Here is a 21474-nt window from a genome sequence, read left to right on the forward strand (position 1 = left end):
CACATAGGGAGAAATGATCACCACGATAAAATGAGAGAAATCAGGGCTCGCACAGAAAAATTTAAGTGCTCGTTTTTCCCGCGTTCCGTTCGAGAGTGGAACGGTACAGGGACGGCTTGGAGGTGATTCATTGAAACCTCTGCCAGGCACTTTATTGTGAATAGCGGAGTAATTGCGTAGATGTAGGTGTAGATGTTGTCCGCCCCGATAACTGAGTGGAAAAAAAAGTGATCAGTGTGACGGATTGCCGTTCTACGGGCACGGGTTCGATTTCCGGCTGGGTCGGAGATTTTCTCCGCTCATGGATTGGGTGTTGCGTTGCCTTCATTATCATTTCATCCCCATCCGGCGCGCAGGTCGCCCAATGCGGCGACGAATGTATGAAGACCTGCACCAAGGCGGCCGGACCTGCCCCGTAAGGGGCCTCCCGGCAAATGACACCAAACGCTCATTTCCACAATCCTTTAATTTATTCTTTGCTATGTTTTTCTGCCACACTGCGAAGGTTGCATGAGTGTCCTCCAAACATGTATCACATAACGTACTTGCAAATAATCTTAGGGCTCTTGGTAATCGTTTTCTAAGCGGCCTCCAAACCCTGTTAGCATACAATGAAATAGCAACGTATAAACTGCAGTATGAGTTTGTCAAAAGAGCCAACATCAAGATCTAGCTCACTGGATTGCTAATCTAACGCTCTTGGCAATTAGAATGCCAGGCGAACACCAAAACTCAAATTAACTGACTATATCCCCACGTGCTACTCAGCAGAATATGGAACGATCAGCCTCTAAGTATATGTCACTATGTATCCCCTATATGTATGCGTCTGAATATTGGTGTAACAACACATATGGCTGTAATATCCAAATCTAAGTCTTGTAAACTAAGTTTTGCTATTCTCTCTAGCTTGTACTTATAGACCTCAAAAATATTCAATTCTCTAGACGCAGCTCTTGAAACAATTCTTGGACATACAAAAGAACATTTTGTTTCTATATTATATATGGTCATTAATATGAACTGAATTGGAAATAAATGTGTAGTAACGGCGATTCATGGTCTCTTTTTGTGTTACCAGCAGGATTTTTATAGCATACTACTTCTGTGTATCCTTTGTTACATTTTCTTTGCCGCGCGGGGTAGCCGAGCGGTCTTGGGCGCCTTGTCGCGGTCTGTGTAACTCCCCCCATCGGAGGTTCGAGTCCTTCCTCGGGCATGGGTGCGTGTGTGTTGTCCATAGAGTAAGTTAGATTAAGTATTGTGTAGGCTTAGGGACCGATGACCACTGCAGTTTGTGCCCTTTAGACCTTACCACAAATTTCCAAAAATTTTCTTCTTGTCTGTTTCAGTATACTCTGGTTGTAAAACTTGTTTCACGTCGGCATCATTCCTTTGTTAAGCCAACGTAACTTCGTACCAGAATACAACTTAAACTAACATCTACTTTGAATTGCCAAAACACACTGTAATATGTAATGTAACATTTCCAGTGCTAAGATGGCTGTATGCGCACGTTCAAAAGTCAATAAGTTAAAAAAAGTTGCAGAAGGAGTTGATATTTTTCCTGCTAGTCTTCTCTCCACAAGAGAGGCGAAATACCTGAAGGCAAAAAGGTAAGTATGCTATACAATACTTGGACAAAAAAGCCTACATTGTGCTTAAATAAGAACGTGAATAGGTAAATCTTTTTTCAGATGAAAACTGTTTCCACAGCGAAAAAGATCTACAGACTGAGAGAAATAATTTTCGATGTTGTTTAGCAGTCAGAAAATAATGGTCTTGTGAAAATACTTTGTCTTGAGTAAATAAATGTTTGGATGACGCTTTTTCTAGTCTTTCAATTCTCAGCAATGTGGAGAATTTTCCATACACCTGTTGACAAGAACATCCACTATGAATTTTGCTTTACTCATTAATAAACTCTATTGTCATTATTTGTTCCTTAAATTTGTCGCTACATTTCAACGGTTTTTGTAGAAGACCGTCCTCCATAGCCACATTTTCGTATTCTGAGTGCCAAACGGCACAGAAATTACACACATAAATTTTGGCACCAACGTGAAAACGAAAAAAAGATCAGTCGTGACAGGCGCGATTCTACATGAATAATACACCAGGGATGCTGCAGGAGGCGCACTCACCACAGGCAATCGACTGAGAGTGGCTCGTGTAAGAGAAGCTTAAGGTTAAAAATATTGATCCCATGCACTTTAAGGTGGAACTGCACGTTTACGCTAGTTGCGTTGTCTCTGGTATTCACACCAGAAACGACTGGCGTCTTTCCCTGTACCGAGCGTAATCGCTCAAATTCGGCAACAATTGCCAGCTGCGAAGCGGATGAAAATGAGCAGAAGTTTCTGGTGGCATGTGTAAGAGAAAGTTCCCTCCACCGCTGCAGTAGAAGGACTCCATATTAGACCTCTCAGATTAGCGGTAGCCTGATTACTGCAGTTGGACAGGGTGTTTCAAAAATATTCACAGAATTTCGCGAGACCCTATCTCCTACACGAATGAAGATACAAACTTTTGGTAAATTTTAACTTAGGTATCGAAAATAACAGCTGATGTTATCGGCAGCTGTAAGTTTCCGGTTCATGTGGTAGCGAATTATGGTCGCCAGCTAGCTCACTTGTTCGCTAGTGTCGAGGAGACATGGCAGTAACACCGCAACAAAAATTCGCTTTCCGTTCTCCATTTCAATAGGTGCAGTGTGGCGTGATTTACGTCCAGAATAAGGCACTGCGCCTCCTCTCTCATAACATAACTGGCCTGACAGGTCACCTGCTCTCACTGTGTGTTATGTTTTATAAATGAGGATTCGTGAAAAATTCCGAGTGTGGGCCTCCCCATCCTACGACCTTGCGTGAACTCCGAAGTCGCGTAGCAATAGCAGTAAACGCTGTAACTCCAGATACGCTCGCAAAAGTCTAAGTGTTTGTCGCTCGTCCGGTGGAGAGCATATTGAATACTTGTGAAAGGTAAATCTAAACGTTGATCCTAAACGTAATCGTAAAAAGTAAACGATGGTTGTATGTGTATGCATGTAAAATATATATTTTTGCAAAATCGGCTAGCTTACAAAAATAAAAAGTAAAAATACAGATACCCTTACAGTAATATAAAAACTAAGCCAGACAGGCCTCGGGAGGCCCAACGGTACCGACCGACCGCCGTGTCATCCTCACCGACAGGCTTCATGGGATGTATAAGTTAAAAGGTACCCCAAGAGTCTATCTTCATTCATGTAGAAAATACAGTCTTGTGAAACCGAATTAATTTCTTTAGACACACTAGAGTTTGGAATGTTTATTAGTACCACAATTCTCGAGTTAATACTTCGAAAGTTATAAAAAACTGTAGAAATTACGTGAATGTACCACATACGTGTTCTATTTCATGAAAAGTTATCGTCTGCTGCTAATCAAGCCATAATGAATACTTGGTAAATCTGAACCGCACAGACATAGTTTCGGAGGTTTTCAGGGAAGTTTCTGAGTATTTTGGAATATGGGGCCCGAGACCTTCGGTGGTTGGTTACTAAGAAATTTCATTTCATTTGATCTACTACCCCATTTATCTTTGTATTTATACATCTCAGACAATACCTAGGGATGGGCAGAAAGATCGACGGTACGCGCTTTGTGTGTCGTTTGGACACACTTCCCGACTTCAAGCACGCATTTAGTATTGCTCGGTTCTAACTAGGATTAATATTTCTGGCACTCTTACTTGTACGTGTTTTTATTTGCTTCTTTTACTTTAACAGCGATTCACAGGGATTCACTGAATGTAATGGAAGAGCGGCACAATGATGCTATGCTGTGCTGTTTCCACATCACAACGCTTTTCGGTCTGAGATTTGTTCCACTGTTGTGCTTTAGGTGAGCGCACTTTGATGATAGAATACTACAGACTCTTTCAGTGGAGTCAAGATATCTCCACAGAAAAAAAGGTAAATGAGGCGGGGTGGGGTGGGGTGGGGTGGGGGAGACAAACCGAAGGAAATCACTAATATCTACATAACTTTTACGTAATGAACCCCCTTACACGACACCTATAATACACCAACATACACAGGAAATACCCGTGAGCAACCTCCGAAATTTTGTCTGTAGGGGCCGAATTCAAGCTGAATGTTGGAAAGTATGTTACTTCACTGTAGGACTCTACGAGAATGGCACCAGAGTTTTCTTGGTGGGGTCATCTGAGAATGTCCGAAAATCCTCGTGAAACAGTTTTTATGACTGAAAATGTAAAAGAAAACCTCGGCTGAAAAAAGTGATTTACCTGAAAATGGGACGCACGTATCCACAATTAGGTAAATTCACTGTGCTAAAAATGCAGTCTTCCGATACTCCGGTGATGCGTTATGTAATTACTACGCTTTTATATTTATTGACCGAGCTGAACAAACAACAACAGCATGAGAAGCAACAGCTTGTGTTGAAACCATTCGACCATTACTCACACTTGCAAAAACCCTTTTCGCACATGAATCACGGGCACAGTAGGTGGTGGTTGTTTAGTAAACAGGTAAGTGTCAACAGAGAGAGCACAAATCACGTTTTACTTTCTTCGAACGCAAGTGTTGGCAAGCACTAGTGCTGGGCAGCGGAAAAGCAAAGTAAGCTGGCATCCGTCAGATGAAAGAGAGACTCATTACACGACCTGTCCGCGCCTGTCAGTGCTGATTAACAACGCGCCACTGGCTGCCCGGCCGAGTATAGTAATTAGGTTTGCACGCAGGGGCGGCGACGTACCTGCATCTCCTGGATGAGCTCCTGCTCGTCGAGCAGCACCACCTTGACGTGGAAGGTGCGGATCCTCTTGCAGAAGCAGCGCATCCTGCTGGCTGACTCGGGCGACTGCGGCTGCGACGTTGGCTCCGGGCTCGATCAGCACGCACTCACGCACGCGGCACTAGCTAGCACTGCATGCCGGTCCGCTCGGCGCCGCGCACAGCACTGCACTGTCCTGGGGCCGGGATTGCCGCGCTGACGCCGCTGCCGGGGGGTGGGCGGTGGGCGGTGAGCACCTCTTCACCGGGCACGCGTCCTCTGCACACAAAACACGACGTGCGTTACGCAACAGCTCACTATCACCACAGTCATCCCCATCAACATCAACACAGCCATCACCATCAACATCATTATTTACTGACTCACTCATTTTTACAGTGTACTAGAACAATGATAGGACAAAACATAATGATCATCGCGCATTACGAGATTGAACTCCGCTGGTTCCCGTTTCGGTCACAGGACGCGAAAGGAAACTATTCGTTTTAGGGTAAGTTCACAGTGTAAGTAGGCTGTTTAGGTTTTTTTTATGTTGGTAACGTCACGTAACGCTCTGTATGAAAATCAATGACTGTGCTGTGTCCAGTCTGTGGCTGGTTTGCATTGTTGGAATATTCTAGTGTTTGGCAGTTGGATGTGAACAGCGCGTAGCGTTGCGCAGCTGGAGGTGAGCCGCCAGCAGTGGTGCATGTGGAGAGATGGCGGAGTTTTGAGAGAGGATGATCTGGACGTGTGTCCACCAGAGACAGTAAATTTGTAAGACTGGATGTCATGAACTGATATAATGACTTTTGAACACTATTAAGGTAAATACACTGTTTGTTCTTTATCAAAATCTTTCATTTGCTAACTATGCCTATCAGTAGTTAGTGACTTCAGTAGTTAGAATCTTTTATTTAGATGGCAGTGTTGGCGCTTGCTGTATTGCAGTAGTTCGAGTAACGAATATTTTTGTGAGGTAAATGATTCATGAAAAGTATAGGTTATTGTTAGTCAGGACCGTTCTTTTGTAGGGATTTTTGAAAGACTGATTGCGTTGCGCTAAAAATATTGTGTGTCAGTTTATTGATGATCAGAATAAGTAAAGAGAGAAATGTCTGTGCACGTTCAGTTTTGCTCAACTGTTTGAAAATCAAATAACGTAAGGGGTTTATCAGCACAATCATTCATAAATTTTTCTAAGGGGAGGTTTCACAATGATGAGACAAAACATAATGAATATCGCGCATTACGAGACTGAATTCCGCTTGTTCCCGTTTCGGACACAGGACGCGGAAAGGAAACTATTCGTTTTAGGGTAAGTTCATAGCACTTTTGTTTTGCATGCTGGTATTCCGCTAGCTACGGGTTTATTTATCGGTTGTTTTTTGTGTGTATTTGCCTATTGCTATTTGAGTTTACATATTGTAATTTGCTGACGGTGAGTGAAGCTGCTGACGCTAGAAAATGAACTGCGAAGTGGTAAAGCGGAACATTTCCGACGTATTCTTCTGTTTCAGTTCAGTCGAGGGATGACAATAGCGGAGGCAGCCAGAAATACCTGCGCCCTATATAAGGATAATGCCTTTGGACAGATCACGGCGAGAAAATGGTTTTCTCGTGTTAAGGAGGATCGCCTTGACTTCACTAGCTCTCCGCGTTCAGGTAGACCTTCGGCGTTTGATGAAGCTCGTTTAAACGCAGTACTTGCAGATGTGATGAACTGTGATCATTCAATCTTCGTGCGACATCTGCATGCACCAGGGAAGGTTCAAAAATCGGGAGTATGCGTCCAGCACGCTCTAAAGCCAAAATCACAAAAGTCAGCACGGGGCCATCTGTCATCTCTACTTACACGTCATCAATTGGCTCGTGGACAACGCCAACCATTCCTACTCTGTATCGTCACAGATGACGAAAAATTGTATCGTTATGCTAAAGTAAAGAAAATTAAGGAGCGGTTCTGTCCAAACAAAGCAGCAACTCCCCGTACAAGGAGCTACGCACATTCACAAAAGATAATGTTATACACCTGGTGGCACAGCGCCGTTTTGGTGTACAACGAATTGCTTCCCCAAGGTTTAACGATCACTGCTGACATTTACTGTCACCAACTGAGACGTCTTGCACACACAGTCCAAGACCAACGACCAGGAAGACTTTTAATGCACAGCATGGTCGGATGAATCGCGGACAACACCTGTGGGATCAGTTTTACGCTATGGAGGATACTGACCTGGGCTTCCATGAAACGTGTTGTAGTAATCAAAGGCACCATGACAGCTACGGACTGCGTAAACATTAATGTGAAAAACCTGTATGCTTCCATCCTAGATGTCGTCCCTGATGGCGACGGCATCTTGCAGCTGGGTAACTGGTGGTGTCTCTTGCTACAGTGCCTCGGTCGCCAAATTCGCCTGATTTGAACCCCACGGAACAATTCTGAGATGCTATCGGTCGAAAGCTCCACACTCACTCACCATCGGCCCGCAATTTATGGTAATTGCGTGACCTGTGCATGGACAATTCAAAGGTGGAGCATCGCGCTATTAAGAAGCTGTTCACAATATTATCACAAACTTAACTATGCACTCCAGACATCCGACGAACTATTCTGCAGTTCCTAAAAGTCAACATTTTCGTCGTTTGACTGTAATTATATCCGCTACTGGGCACTTTCCCACCGGCAATACATTCCTGAGCATATGAAAAAAAACTTGTTGCTCAAACATCCGCATTACATGTCGTCGTCAAATATACTCCTTTTGACATCTTTTCATGACGTCCTCCACTACTGATATTTCTAATTGTAAAGACATCAGATGGTGTGTGGGTGGATGGGGGCGGGGGGAGGGGGGCAGTCCATTCTGGGTGTGTATGTGCGAGTAGGTCCGATATCGTATCTCCCAGCTTGCTGCAAAGCAGTTCCTCCAGTACTAGATGATTTACGCCCTCGTTTATATCCTCGTAAGATCAAGAAAAGCGGTAACACATCGTGAAAACGTTATCGTCTTATTTACACGTATACAGCAGTTGTAACGAACGCACGCACACACACACACACACACACACACACACACACACACACACACACAGACAGACACAGACACAGACACAGACACACACACACACACACACACACACACACACACACACCACACACACACACACACACACACACACACACACACACCTAGACCTAGAGTCTACAAGTATTTTGAACTATTTATTCAAGTTGTAAAAATATCAGCTCGGTGCAAGTAGCAGTGGTAACTGACTTTTAACTGCTATCAAGATCTGCATTGGTTTCTCTGTGTCAGTTGTGGGAAAAATAAATCTTCTGACGTGAAAGCCCACGTTGGGGTAACAGCTGGTTCAAGTCACGTCTTTTCTATTCCCCCTCTGGAGTAATAAATATTTCTGTCAACTTTTACTGTACTCGACCGATGGATTTGCATAACACACTTTATCCAGATGGACTACGAACCAATCACAGGTGTGAGATGTAAACAGAGAGTAAAACAGTGTCCAGAACAGTAGTTTATTTGAGCGGCGACGCTTGTACTTATCAATGTTGAAGTTTGTTATGCGAAGGCACTAGTTTGCAACAACTCGTGTGGCTTTTCATCTTCTAGAAGATTCCAGTAATATCTCTTTAGTGTTTTGAACCGCAAATATGATAGTAAAACCCTATAACTTAGGCACGATAAACAAACGTTACACAAGATATAAAAGAATGGGCACAATATTTTGACTTTGTACAAATTTCGGATATTAGTAATTAGCACCCTGTAACATCTTCAAAATACACAAAGCAAACAAGAAATATACAGACAAGTTTTCATCGTTCCGAAAATTGATTTTAACTCGATAGTAGATGTGATCCTCAAGGTAATCGTTTGTTCTAGCTTTCTCTCTCCAGTGTATTCAAAAGGCGAAAGGCCAGTAAACAAAAATTGTATCGACTTTACAGTCCGCAGCAATTAATTCGTGATATGTAAAAATGAGAGCGTCAGAATACAGTTTCCTTTGAAGTTTTGTCATATCATACAAATAAAAACGTCTTCATCTGCATTGTTTTCTAAGGATACTAACCTGGCAGCAAACTTTGTCGGTTACGGTTCGAAGTATTTCTGTTTTGCAACACCTAATTTCAACTGTCATAATATCGAGAATTCAATATCGCTATACGATTAGAGAGAATAATTGCTACACTAGGAAAGAAAACAAGAACAAAGATTGCAGGACCATAACAGACACAAACTGGAAACGAGAGCCAGCGAACAGTATCCGTAAAATCAAATAAAGCGAAAGTAATTACACAGCGATCGAAAGGAACACTAGTGAGTTTCATTAATGAATTCGTGTCCACCGATTAAATTAAACGATATCACTCCACATTTTCACTGTTTCGAGTCCGATCCGATAACGTTGTTAATGTATACTGTCGAAGCAAGTAGATATTTAGCACACGAGAGGCAATAACATAACTGATTGGTCTGCAACATGACTGCAGGATAAAATGAGATGATATTTAGGAACGATCTGCATGTGATGACTGGCGACCTTCCATAGACTTCTAGTATCGTACGCAATAACACATGTGCCAAATGGTGATGACTTCAAACACAGGATAACGAACTTGTAGCTACTTACAGTAAAGGATGACGGAAAACGCCAGTTTAAGGCCACCGAACAACACATTAGATACGAGGCAAAACAGACCGTATAAATATAAATTATGTATTATTCCTATAGAGTTTTTTAAATATGTATATTTTTAGGAGTTTCATATCACAGAAATTGCGTGGTGTTAGCCGATAACACGCATTTCTAAACAGAATTCGCCCGAATGCTACATACGTTATTTCGCTTCTTCCTGTTGTAGACAAGGATGGGGGCATGAAAAACAGCCTTTACTTTTTAACCCCGCCCATGCACATTATCTCATGCGTCCTGTAGTTTTAGTCCTTACATAAAAGGGCGGGGCGGAGGAGGGGGGCTAGCTGGAAGTGTTGATAAACGTCGCCTCGTCATATTAACAATACCAACTGCCCTGCATTCCTTGTTTTGTACGTAACACACTTAAAATCTACAACTGACAAGTAGAGAAAACGAACACGTGCTTGTTTCATGCACTCTAAATTGATTTTTTAAATCCACTTATGCATATAACAGTTTATTCTGGACAAATTTAAATATGTGTTCATAGAAAACAGTAGGCTGCAGTGAGTTGAAATACAGAATGAAGGCCATCGTAGTACTAGTCCAGCACCATTTTCTGTTCGCCCAGAAAGCCTAAATGAAGATGATCGAGATGATTCAAGTTTCTCCTCCTCAGTGAGCAATGTGAGGCAAAGAGAGGATAAACAATTCAGCAATTGTGTGCAGAGAAGTCAGAATAATTCCTTAAACGTTCTCCACTAGTCTGAAAGCTGACACACTTTGATGTCTCGGAGGCACACGAGCCGGGCGAAACACAACACTTACCGAAGCTCTGTTTTCTAACCTACCTCTTCCTTGGTCATATGAGAAAGGTGCTTCTCAGAACGATGACAGCTGGGTAGTGAAAGTTAGGTAAAATGAGCCTCGTGGCATAATGCAGTATGTGAGTGTGACAGTGTGGCGTTTTCGCCTGTAATTGGCCACCTGGGCGGGAGCAATTACACAGGTGCGCCGTGACCCGCTCTCTGCTCCAACAGCTAGTTACGGCTCGCTCTAGACGCTGTGCTCGAGTTAACCCTGCTCGCTGACCTAACCGTCACCGCGTTTTCTCACGCTATAGGCGCTGCGAAATTAGTCTAGGGCGGCGACCGTTTCACAAGCAAGTCACACGTAGCGTGGCCTCGAGTCTCCTTAACATTTGCCTCATAAGTTGCTAGAATATATTCCGTGATTATAATCATTAAATACAATAATAATAAAATACTAGCATTTACTTATAAACTGGACTGCATTCTCTGCATGATATGTCCTACTGAAAGTCGACCTCTCTAACTTTTATTAACGGTTTAATAGGTAGAAACAAAATTTTCTGCAAGTGTTAACGCCCAAGTGGATAGTTTCAAACATCCAGTTTTTTAAATATCAGTTTTTTTAATGGAAAGTGTTATTTTGCATTAGGCCGGTATTACACTATCAAATTTCTTTGTCAAAGATTTGATCAAAAATGTGATCAAATGTTCCGTCAAATATATTTGACAAAGATCTTTGACGTAGCGCTAGAAGGGGTATTCCATTGTCGTCATATTTTTCCTCAAAGTTCAAGATGGCTGACAACAACAACTTGCTAGTAATCACAGAAGTTGCATGTACCACAATTGCACTGTGTGCACATGCGGAAGAGAAGCGGGAAAAAAAAGTAAATATACCTGGTTGAAGCCGTGGGTTTTACGACGACACGATAAAAGCATTCAACAAAACTTGTTACGTGAGCTTATAGTAGAGGACGTCCAGTCGTACATCAATTACTTAAGAATGGATGAGCATACATTTCTGTATGTGCTCAATGAAGTGTATCCTCATATCACAAAGCACAATATTCACTTAAGAACTGCTACATCTGCAGAAGACAGGCTCACTATAACATTCCGATTCCTTGCTACAGGAGAGGGTTAGGTTAGGTTAGGTTAGGTTAGGTTAGGTCAGGTCTCCAATCTTCTTAATCTATTTTTGTATTCAGCGTGCCTCACGTTGTAAAGCTCCTCAGCAGCTTCATACATCTCTATTAATGTAGTAGTTGTTGGCACACATCAATTGTGTTTACTGGCAATTTTTATTAAAACACTATAGACGATAGAATGCTGCAGCGATGCTAGCGCTCCATGTGGTAGCGTGTCACATTGCAATGAACAGAAGACAAGGCTACCACATTGCAATGAACAGAAGACAAACGACTTCTTTGATCAAATCTACAGCGAGGCCCTAGATTAGGTCAAATACTGGACGACATTTGACAAAGTTCCAAAGTTCCCTATTACACCATCAAATATCTTTAACAAAGATATTTGACAAAGAAATCTGATAGTGTAATTCTGGCCTTACAGCATTATTAACACCAGTGGAACGATCACCGAAATAAGAAGGGAAATTCATCTACATCTACATGATTAATTTGTAATTCACACTTAAGCGCCTGGTAGAGGGTTCAACACCTATCTACATGATTATTCCGCTATTCACACTTAAGCGCATGGGAACAATGAATATTTACTAAATGTTTCCGTGTGAACGCTGATTTCTCTTATTTTATTATGATGATCATTTCTTCCTACGTAGGTTGGCGTCAATAAAACATTTACGCATTCAGGGGAGAAAGTTAGGGGAATTTCGTGAAGAGACCTCGCTGCAATAAATAATGCCTTGCTTTAATGGTTGCCACCCAGTATCGTCTGTAAAACCGGTGACGTCATCTCGTACGGATCGCATACCGCACACAGTACTCTAGCGGGGGACGCACAGGCATCGTGTAACCATCTCTTTGGTGGATCTGTTGCATCTTCTAAATGTTCCCAGCGTTCTGCATTTCTCACAACATTATCTATGACATCATTGCAGTTTACGTTGTTCGTAGTTTTTACCCTCAAGTATGTAGTTGAACTGACAGCCTTTAGAATTGTGTGAGAGCTGGAAGCATTCGTTTACTCCCAGATATACTGTGGTTACTGTCAGACATTAACACAGGTTTGTACATAAGAAAGCGTTTCTTCAAGTAATGACAGTTATCGTGACCCGACTTAGTGTAACTTGTCTAAACCTGGAGCAGAATAATAAATTGATTGTCAGCTACGCGTAACTGTGGACCGACGTCGTCTCCTCCCTCACACCCCCGGTTTCCTTGCTAAGGCACAGTAAGGCTCCGGCAGCAGCAGCAGCAGCAGCAGCGGTGTCGCAAGAATTACGGGTGTAAGTACTCCGTTAACTTCCCATTAGTATTCCAACTTTCCTAACAAACTGTCTGTTAGTTTCACATTCATTCCGTAAAAGAAACATACGGCACAGAGAAACCAACCCGAAAGAACAATTTACAACAATATACACAGACTGCGGTTGTAGAGAGAGATGACAACTGCGCGCAGGGCAAGCCGTGTGACCAAATCCGTGCTCTGGATGGTTGTTGCTACGGTAGCGGAAAGAAATTTAAAAAATAGAGTAGACGGTTTTCCAAGAGATGTTTATTGATTTAATATGCTCTCACACATTTATCCACGTGAAAGCTTAACAGTGTCATCGCAGCTGCCTCAGACGGACGAGCAAAATCGCCAATGTTGATTGCGAGAAGCATGAATAACGATCTCTGTTTACAGAAAATAGAACCAGATGGCACTGAGTGCTTCTAATAATGCTGGTACTAGTCATCCCACACAAAACGGAAACTTAATTGTCCAGATATCTAATGTTATAATTTAACTCCATTAAATAATATGCGTTTTTGATGGTTATTGGGAAGAAATCCCTCGCGAAGCGTTCTTAGGTCGTCCAGTTTATCTCGTCGTGTCTCTGTCTGTTAGCAACAATAACTGCACACCTGGAGACGCATTGAACAGTTCGCATAATTAATCCGACTTAGAGAATCAGTAGGCGATACCAATTTCTTATTTTCCGCAGCTTGTTGAACACAGTTGATAATCAACTAGGTTGTGCCTCTGTCTTTTTCGTAGCGTTCAAAAGATCAAGGGTGAATTTCTATGACACTTCCGGGACGCGCCTGCTAGGCAGCAGCACCTCACAGATAATAGTACGAGCTTGGCCACAAACGGCAAACTCAAGTGGCTACATCCTGCTATGGGGGGGGGGGGGGATTTGACCGAAAGGCCTGAATGTTAAAATAATTTTGTGCAGCAGTTTTGGAACTCGCGAAACTGGGAGTCAGCCGGCAGCCATCGCGAGATTAAGACGGGAGTCGTGGGCCATGTGGGGCAGGGCTGTGGTTTCGAAAGTGTTTCGTATACGAGGTCGGAAGTGAGTGGTCCTCAGCGATCAAAGAAGTTGTTGTTCTGCTACGAAATATTAAAAGATTTGACAACTTTATTTTCCATACATGGGTGCGAAGGGCTCGGCTGCTTTCCAGTCTTGTGAGGAAGGGTACGGCTCAATGAGCGAGCACGCTAGATGGGCAGAGGTCTCATATCAGAACACGGAGACATCGGCTATCTGGAGGTAGTGTTCGAATAACGTGGCGGACTTGTTTCAAGGGAAACTTCTTGTATTTCTGGCTGTATACTTCACCTTTCTTAATTTTAAATGTTTGTCCAGTTTTAGTTGTGGATCTGACACTAAAAACTGTTTGGAGACGGTGTTGTGACAATTTGCGGGGTCATTTTCCGGCCCAGTGGTCCGATAGGAGAAGCTTTTGATTACTACGGGACATTAATTACTGGTACAGAAATTCTTCAGCTATCGCTTTGGCTTGAGAGACCATACGAGTCCTCTACACTCTGTGATACTCCTGGCTGTGGCCGCCAATATTTTATCTTGCTAGAAGCTCGCCTTGATGCAGCTTGATACACGTGAAGTAGCATATGGTACTAAAGTGGAGTGAGGTACAAGCAGCAGATGGTACAGTATGTACTGTTTCCCTGGGAGAGTCCATCAGTTGTACTGAACTTGTTTCTGATTGGTCGGCACATTTGGAAGGTAAGCAACAAAACGCCTAACTTCTCTTATTAATTATTTATATACTTTTCATTGTATTTAACCCTTTTTCTGTATGACTATCTCTCATGATTACCCTACGAGTCTACCGTTTTTGTTTATTAAATTTCGCTAGTTTCGAGAAACAGAGGAGTAATGATATTACAACCGAAGTGCTTCGGACACATTCGGGTCGCTTTGACGCGCCTGGGACACGAAGTACTTCGGCTGCGCTAGTCACTCCGTTTCGGGTGTTCTTCAGAGCCGGACGTATATCTCTGTTCCGGAAGGACATTTCGTACTCTATTTCGGAAGTTGCCAGAAAAGTTACCGTATTATTATAAAACCTAAAAAAAATGGCTCTGAGTACTATGGGACTCAACTTCTGAGGTCATTAGTCCCCTAGAACTTAGAACTACTTTAACCTAACTAATCTAAGGACATCACACACATCCATGGCCAAGGCAGGATTTGAACTTGCGACCGTAGCGGTCGCGCGGTTCCAGACTGTAGCGCCTAGAACCGCTCGGTCACTTTGGCTGGCTATAAAACCTACATCGAGTGTTGTAGAAAACAGTGTAAAAAGAGATATTTTAAAATGTAAACAAACAGGATACATTAATGAGAGGTGTCACCTACTATCATTGTCAGTACTACAGATCTTACTCTCTGTAGATACAGAGACTAACCTGGGCAAGTAGCATTCCACAAAAAAACGCACAAACACAGGTTCAAGTTCGAGATGACAGCATAACAGCCTCCGCCGAAGCAGATCCCACGACCGACGAGCCGTCTTCTGCGCTAGGGTCACAACTTTAGAAGACGACAGGTCGGTGGAGAGAACGGTTATGGACTCCTATTCAATCTCTACAGATCTCTCCAGCTTCTACATCTGACTTCCAACACGACAACATATAATTTTATAATTCCTCCACAAATCATGTCTGTCCCCGGCTTTCGTCGTCCACTCTCCTACTGTCAAGTCCATCGTCTCTGAATCATCCTCCCAATTTGTCCGCGGCCTTCCCCCGCCCCTTTTGCCCTCCAAGCTTCCTGAGCCGGCTTCCAACTGTAGCCTTTCGTCTTCCATTTTAATTTGCTGTCCTGCCCACATCAATGGTTCAAATGGCTCTGAGCACTGTGGGATTTAACATCTATGGTCATCAGTCCCCTAGTACTTAGAACTACTCAAACCTAACTAACCAAAGGACAATACACAACACCCAGCCATCACGAGGCAGAGAAAATCCCTGACCCCGCCGGGAATCGAACCCTGGAACCCGAGCGCGGGAAGCGAGAACGCTACCGCACGACCACGAGATGCGGGCCCCACATCAATCTTCCTTCGGCCAACATCAGCTTGTGAATACAGGTCTTCCAGTCCCTGTTTTTTCTTAATGTCCTTCAAATTTTTTAATCTTAGAAAAAATAGACAGAGGACACAAAAAGAAACAAACTCATCTGGAATAAGACTGGCTAATAACACAATATGCATGAACGGACGATGATGTTCTGACATGTGTCAGCGAAGAAGACTTGTAGCTAACGAAAAGTTCTTACAGAAATATTGAAGGAGAACACAATTACAAATTAATGAGAAGAAACACAGCACAAAATCTTGATCAAGGCACTCAATGATGGTAACCGACCGATAGTTCATGAAGTAAGTTTTAAAAGAATAGATATATATATAAATATTGGGGAAACGTTTTAGCGAGTAGAATAAAACGGAAACGGAGATTATGGCAAGGATCGCAGAGTCAAACAGAACTTATTTTGGGTTACGGGATGTGCTCTGCAGTAGAGCAGCTTCGAGAAGTTTTAAAAGCAGACTATACCAAAGTGTAATTCTCCCAGTATCTCTAAAATAATCCGAAACTTTTACATTAAGGAAAACATACGAACAAAAACTGCTAGTCTTCAAAAGAAAGATATTAAGGTACAGAAGTAGTTACTGTTTTAACCCGGTCTCGCTAGGCAAAGTGAAGCTGGTGACCCTTATTTCACTTTAAAGCTTGTGTGTAGCAGTCCATAAAAATCAACCTGGCTCGCCGACAAACGTTTCCGGGGAAGTCCAAGCAGCTTAATTCGCGTAATTCGTCTCGCGCACCGCACGGCGCTGAAAGTGCACCTGTTCTGCTCGCGGAGTACGATTTCGCGCTCCGGGCAAGGACGAAACGAAACGTTTGAAATCCACCTGCCCTAGGTAGACGGAAAGTACCTCCGTCAGCTACAGTACGACGACGGGAGGGCTGGGCCCCGTCTCGACGTGACGAGCTGGCTGCCTCAGGCAGGGGTCGGCCCGCATCCTGGAGCGCCTGCCGTCTGCGGCTCTGTATTCCAGGCAGGGCCCGTCCTTCCGAGAAGCCGCGCGCCTCTGCAGAGGTTCGGGTTCCCAGCGGCGGCGGCCACTAACAGTAGCCACCCAGGGTACAACTCTCAGCACCGTCGCACCGCTTCCCTTCCGATGCGGATTTATGGATGCTGCAAACAAAACTCAGTCCAATATTTCTAGCCACACCTCATTTCTTCCATCCTTTTGACATCTGTGAGCCATGCGTTCGCGACAAATACGGGGTCTTTCGCGAGAAATGGTAAGTAATGTACGTGGTGGTAGTATAGAAAAATTCGAGTAAAACACTCCATGTAACATATCAAGTTTTCTTGGTTACAGTGATATAGCTGTATCAATGTAAGTCACAAAAACACAGAAAGTGATAATCAAACGCAAACTATTAAATTCCTAGATGATAATAATAAATTCTCCCTCTGTCTTGAAGAGTGCACTTTCGAATACTCTTGACAACAACACCTGTAGCTCTACTGAGCTCATAGCATTATGATACTGCTGCGCTCGTAAATGAACTCCGAGACTACCTGAAAGAGTTGCACGTTGTCACAGAAGGAATTCAAGAAAATCAACTTTTAACTTATTTGCCTTTAACACCTTCTTTGAGTATTTGTTTGAATTATGTTCAAATAGCTGTAGCTCTGTAATCCATTAAAATTAACAAATATTATGTGGAAGTTTTCATTCGAATTAGTTTACAGTCTCACCTTCTAAAATATGCACTACTCGACGTGGAATGCCCTATGTCATCCATACCTTTCGTTTCATTTTGAAACGTTATACTACAAACAACGTTTCAGTTTTCTTGAGATTAAAAAAAATCGAGTGCCTGTATGACTAGTCAACTTACACCTGGACAAGGACAAAGTAACTGAGTGCCAGCATCCTGCAAAAACAACTTCTAGCACACGTTTTCGACATACGACTTTATCATGGATTTGGTTCGTCACGATTCTCCAAATGTTTTCGATGCGAATGCATATATGGTCTCTATAACACGTCTACGGCCAATACCTACTACTGTCAAAATATTACCTTACTGATGCTCAGGTGACTCTACATCCAACAAAACTCTATAACAATTGTCCAATACCACTAGGAATTATGCATACAAAGGTCTTTTCTCATACTGAACGCTACTGAGCAATATTTTTATTAGCTGTCAGTTGGTACTAGAGGGATCAGCTTTACATATACAGATCATCAATACGGTCAGTACAAAGCGCTCGAAGTCACTTACAACGCTACTGTTCAATCCTTTTTCATTGCTGGTGTAGTACACTGTGCTCATAAAAGAACATCATTCGAAGGGGCAAAATGCCAAATGGCAGTCTGAAAAGTAAGCTATCAGAAAAGAGTTTAGCTTTTTAGGCTAATGGGATTAAAGAAGGCTATCAGCAAACTATATCGATGTAAGATCTCCCGATATATTGTTAAAAATGGGAAGACGAAGATCAGGGTTTACTGTCACGTAAACGACAAGGTTATTGTAGTCAGAGCACAAGATCGCATTGGGGGAAGGGCGAGGAAAAAAATCAGCCATGTCCTATTCAAAGGGATCAACACCGCCATTCGTCTTAAGCGAATCAGGAAAACCTAAATATGAACAGCATATAGGGGATTTGAACTGCAGGCCTCCGGAATACGAATTCAGTGTACTAATCAGTGCGACACATCCTTCGGTATATAAAGGGTGATTCAGCTCCCCCCACCTACCTATGGGTTTTATGCCACCCCTAACGCCTTCAAAAACCATGCACGAGATTTTCATATTCTCTCACTCACTATGCACAAACTACAGTATTAGTCCTGCAGTAAAAATGAACATGACCTTTTTGTGGAAAATTTTGTGCAGTCGAATTTCCTAATGGGGTACGTTTTCGCTGGAGACCACGGTTTTTGAGTCAATCAAGAAAAACACTTTTGTAGGTCTCTTTTGTATATTTTCTTGAATAATTCGAAAACTACAGCCTCTAGCGGAAACATATCCCAGTACAAAATTTAACTACATCAAAGGTCCTACTTATTTTCTCTTGCTCATGCTGTTTGAAAGTACTATGGATTGCATAGAGCCCATGGTAGGGGCAGCCGAATCATCCTTTGTATTGGCACAGTATAATATTACGTTCGAAATAATTAATAAAATTACCAGTTTAAGTGTACAAATGTCAAAAAATGGTTCAAATCGCTCTAACCACTAAGGGACTTAACATATGAGTTCACAAGTCCCATAGACTTAGAACTACTTCAACCTAACTAACCTAAAGACATAGCACACATGCATGACCGAGGCAGCATTCGAACCTGCGACCACAGCAGCAGCGCGGTTCCGGACTGAAGCGCCTAGAACAACTCGGTCCAGCGGTCGGCTGTTCAAATCTCCAGCTACTACATTGAGATAATAATTGAAACACACTCAGTTCTCCTCTTCCAGTGGAAGGAGAAGATACGCAGACCACCACGTAAAAAGAGGACTTCTTGTTTCATTGTGTGCTGGTACCAAATACACGGGCGAAGCCGGCCGTTGTGGCCGAGCGGTTCTACACGCTTCAGTCCGAAACTGCGCTGCTGCTACGGTCGGGGGTTTGAATCCTGCCTCGGGCATGGATGTTTGTGATGTCCTTAGGTTAGTTAGGTTTAAGTAGTTCGAAGTTCTAGGGGACTGATGACCTCAGAAGTTAAGTCCCATAGTGCTCAGAGCCATTTGAACCATTTTTGAACACCTGCGAAAAGATGTACAAGCAAAGTAGCTTTCTAGCTTTCCTTCCTTCCTTCCTTCCTTCCTCTCTCTCTCTCTCTCTCTCTCTCTCTCTCTCTCTCTGCGTGCGTGCGTGTGTGTGTGTGTGTGTGTGTGTGTGTGTGTGTGTGTGTGTGTGTGTGTGTGTATGTGTAGTGAGTTTATCATCAGAGGCGTCATGTATTCAACCGGACACATACCACCTTCACGGTTGGGCCGAAAGAAAAATTATTTAAGAAAATCAAGAAGATTGTGATACACCTATTGAATTCATGCCTGCTTATTTGTACGTCTAGAAAGGTGATGTATTCTTCAAGCAATGGCAAGTCTCAAGATCTTTGTAACTCTCCTCAGAATGCTGTTAACCATCAACCTGCGACGCTGGAAAACTCAAAAAAAAAAAAATCCGTCTAGTTGCAGTTATTCTTATAAATTATTGAATTTATGTTGTTTAACAAAACATTACAATTTTAATCTTCATCTTTTTCCGTCAATAAAAATGTGAGGTGAATGTGTAGTGGAGATCCCACAACGGGTTAGTACCGTCCTGAAAGACTTCCCGGTGTGTTTCGGCCAACGTTCCATGAAATCACGCTGGAGGTCGGCGGAAAATCCAGAACAGCTGGTGCACGGGCGGTGTTCGCAGAATCGGTCGGCAGTGTGGTCGCACAAAGAGAACCCAGCCAGCCACGCCGCCTTTCTGGAACAATCAGGCCGCGAAGGCTGGATTCTCTCCGCTACTCTATCTTAATTGCTGCACGCGCGAGGGCTGGAAGCGCCACCTACGCACCACGTATGTCATACCAGGACTGAACGACTACCTTAGGATACAGGCTAAGTGCTTGGAAAGACTTTCTCCCCTTCCTAGCGCATATTCCCTCGTCTAGTCTCATGCACTTCGTCGTTCCTTCTGTGCCCATGTCTAGTGCCTTTGTCAAAGGTAGTAAACAATCACTCAGAAATTTACTACTACTTACATTTCTGAAAAAGTAAATAAAAAAAGTAAATATGTGCTTGCATTATCAAGTGTTCCATAAATTATTTGTTGCTTTTGCTGAGAGTTTAACACATCGCTCTTTTGTCTATTACCTTTAAAACTTTCTTCTGTCAAATGACACGAAAAAGGAGATTTCTATGATTATCTTACTGACCCTTTGAAACGTCAAATTTTAAGAACAAGGGAACCCATCACCTTTTCCCTCATTTTCTTTCGCTATAGCACGGTTCATGTTCATTCGCCTGTTTCCAGACAGCTCAGCCCAGTTACACCGTCATTATTGTTCTATCGAGAGCTGCGCGAAAGCTGCAGCTACCCTACGTGAAGTAGCCGCTTAGGAACATCCTGATCCCCTCCCTCCATTCCATTTCATCTTTCAATTTGCCTGTGCCATCTAGTGGCAAAAGTCGAAGGCAAAGAATGTTAGCGACCCTAGAGGGAACAAGAGAGAAGGGCGGTTCTGAGCAGGACGGGAGAGACAGTACGAAGCAAAGTAAGAATGAGTCTTGTTGTTGTCGCTGCGACACGACGACAAGTGTACACTGCAGGCCTCATGTGGGCGATTTTTCGTTTACTATTTATTAAGGGACTGACCTGCAAGATTTGCCCGCGCCCTAAGCAGTTGGAACGAGCGAGGACATACTCGTGATCACCGGACCGGAGACTGCAGTTATCCCACTAGTACGTTAAACGGCCGGCGATATTACCTGCCGCTTCCCCAGCAGCACACCCACAAACATGAAACAACTGTTACAGGTGAACAAAAGAACAACACAGATTGTGTCAATAAAAAATAATTCAGTCACTATTTGACCCCTAACGATATTGAAATCAGTTCATATGACGTTATTAATTAAGTTAGATGCAGTTTAAGTAGCTTGTTCATTTTTCCTTCGTCTGTGTTTTCTGTTTTTTTAGCAGTTAATAGCATACAACTGCGTTGTGCAGAATGACTAATTCAAAGTTCCTCCCCATG

General features: G+C 43.0%; 1 protein-coding gene across 6 annotated transcripts in view; it reads right to left on the reverse strand.

The window, feature by feature from the left end:
• The window catches only part of LOC126273198 (band 4.1-like protein 4), a 1244225-nt gene that overhangs the window by 1094909 nt on the left and 127842 nt on the right, over nucleotides 1-21474 (reverse strand). For all 6 annotated transcript variants that reach the window (XM_049976738.1, XM_049976736.1, XM_049976733.1 and 3 more), the window contains exon 2: nucleotides 4764-5060. In XM_049976738.1, the coding sequence (XP_049832695.1) occupies nucleotides 4764-4847 (84 nt within the window). In that variant the 5' untranslated portion in view covers nucleotides 4848-5060. The remainder of the gene's footprint in view (nucleotides 1-4763; nucleotides 5061-21474) is intronic.

Source organism: Schistocerca gregaria, chromosome 5 (assembly GCF_023897955.1).
Source record: "Schistocerca gregaria isolate iqSchGreg1 chromosome 5, iqSchGreg1.2, whole genome shotgun sequence".
In the NCBI taxonomy this organism is placed as follows: Eukaryota; Metazoa; Arthropoda; class Insecta; order Orthoptera; family Acrididae; genus Schistocerca; species Schistocerca gregaria.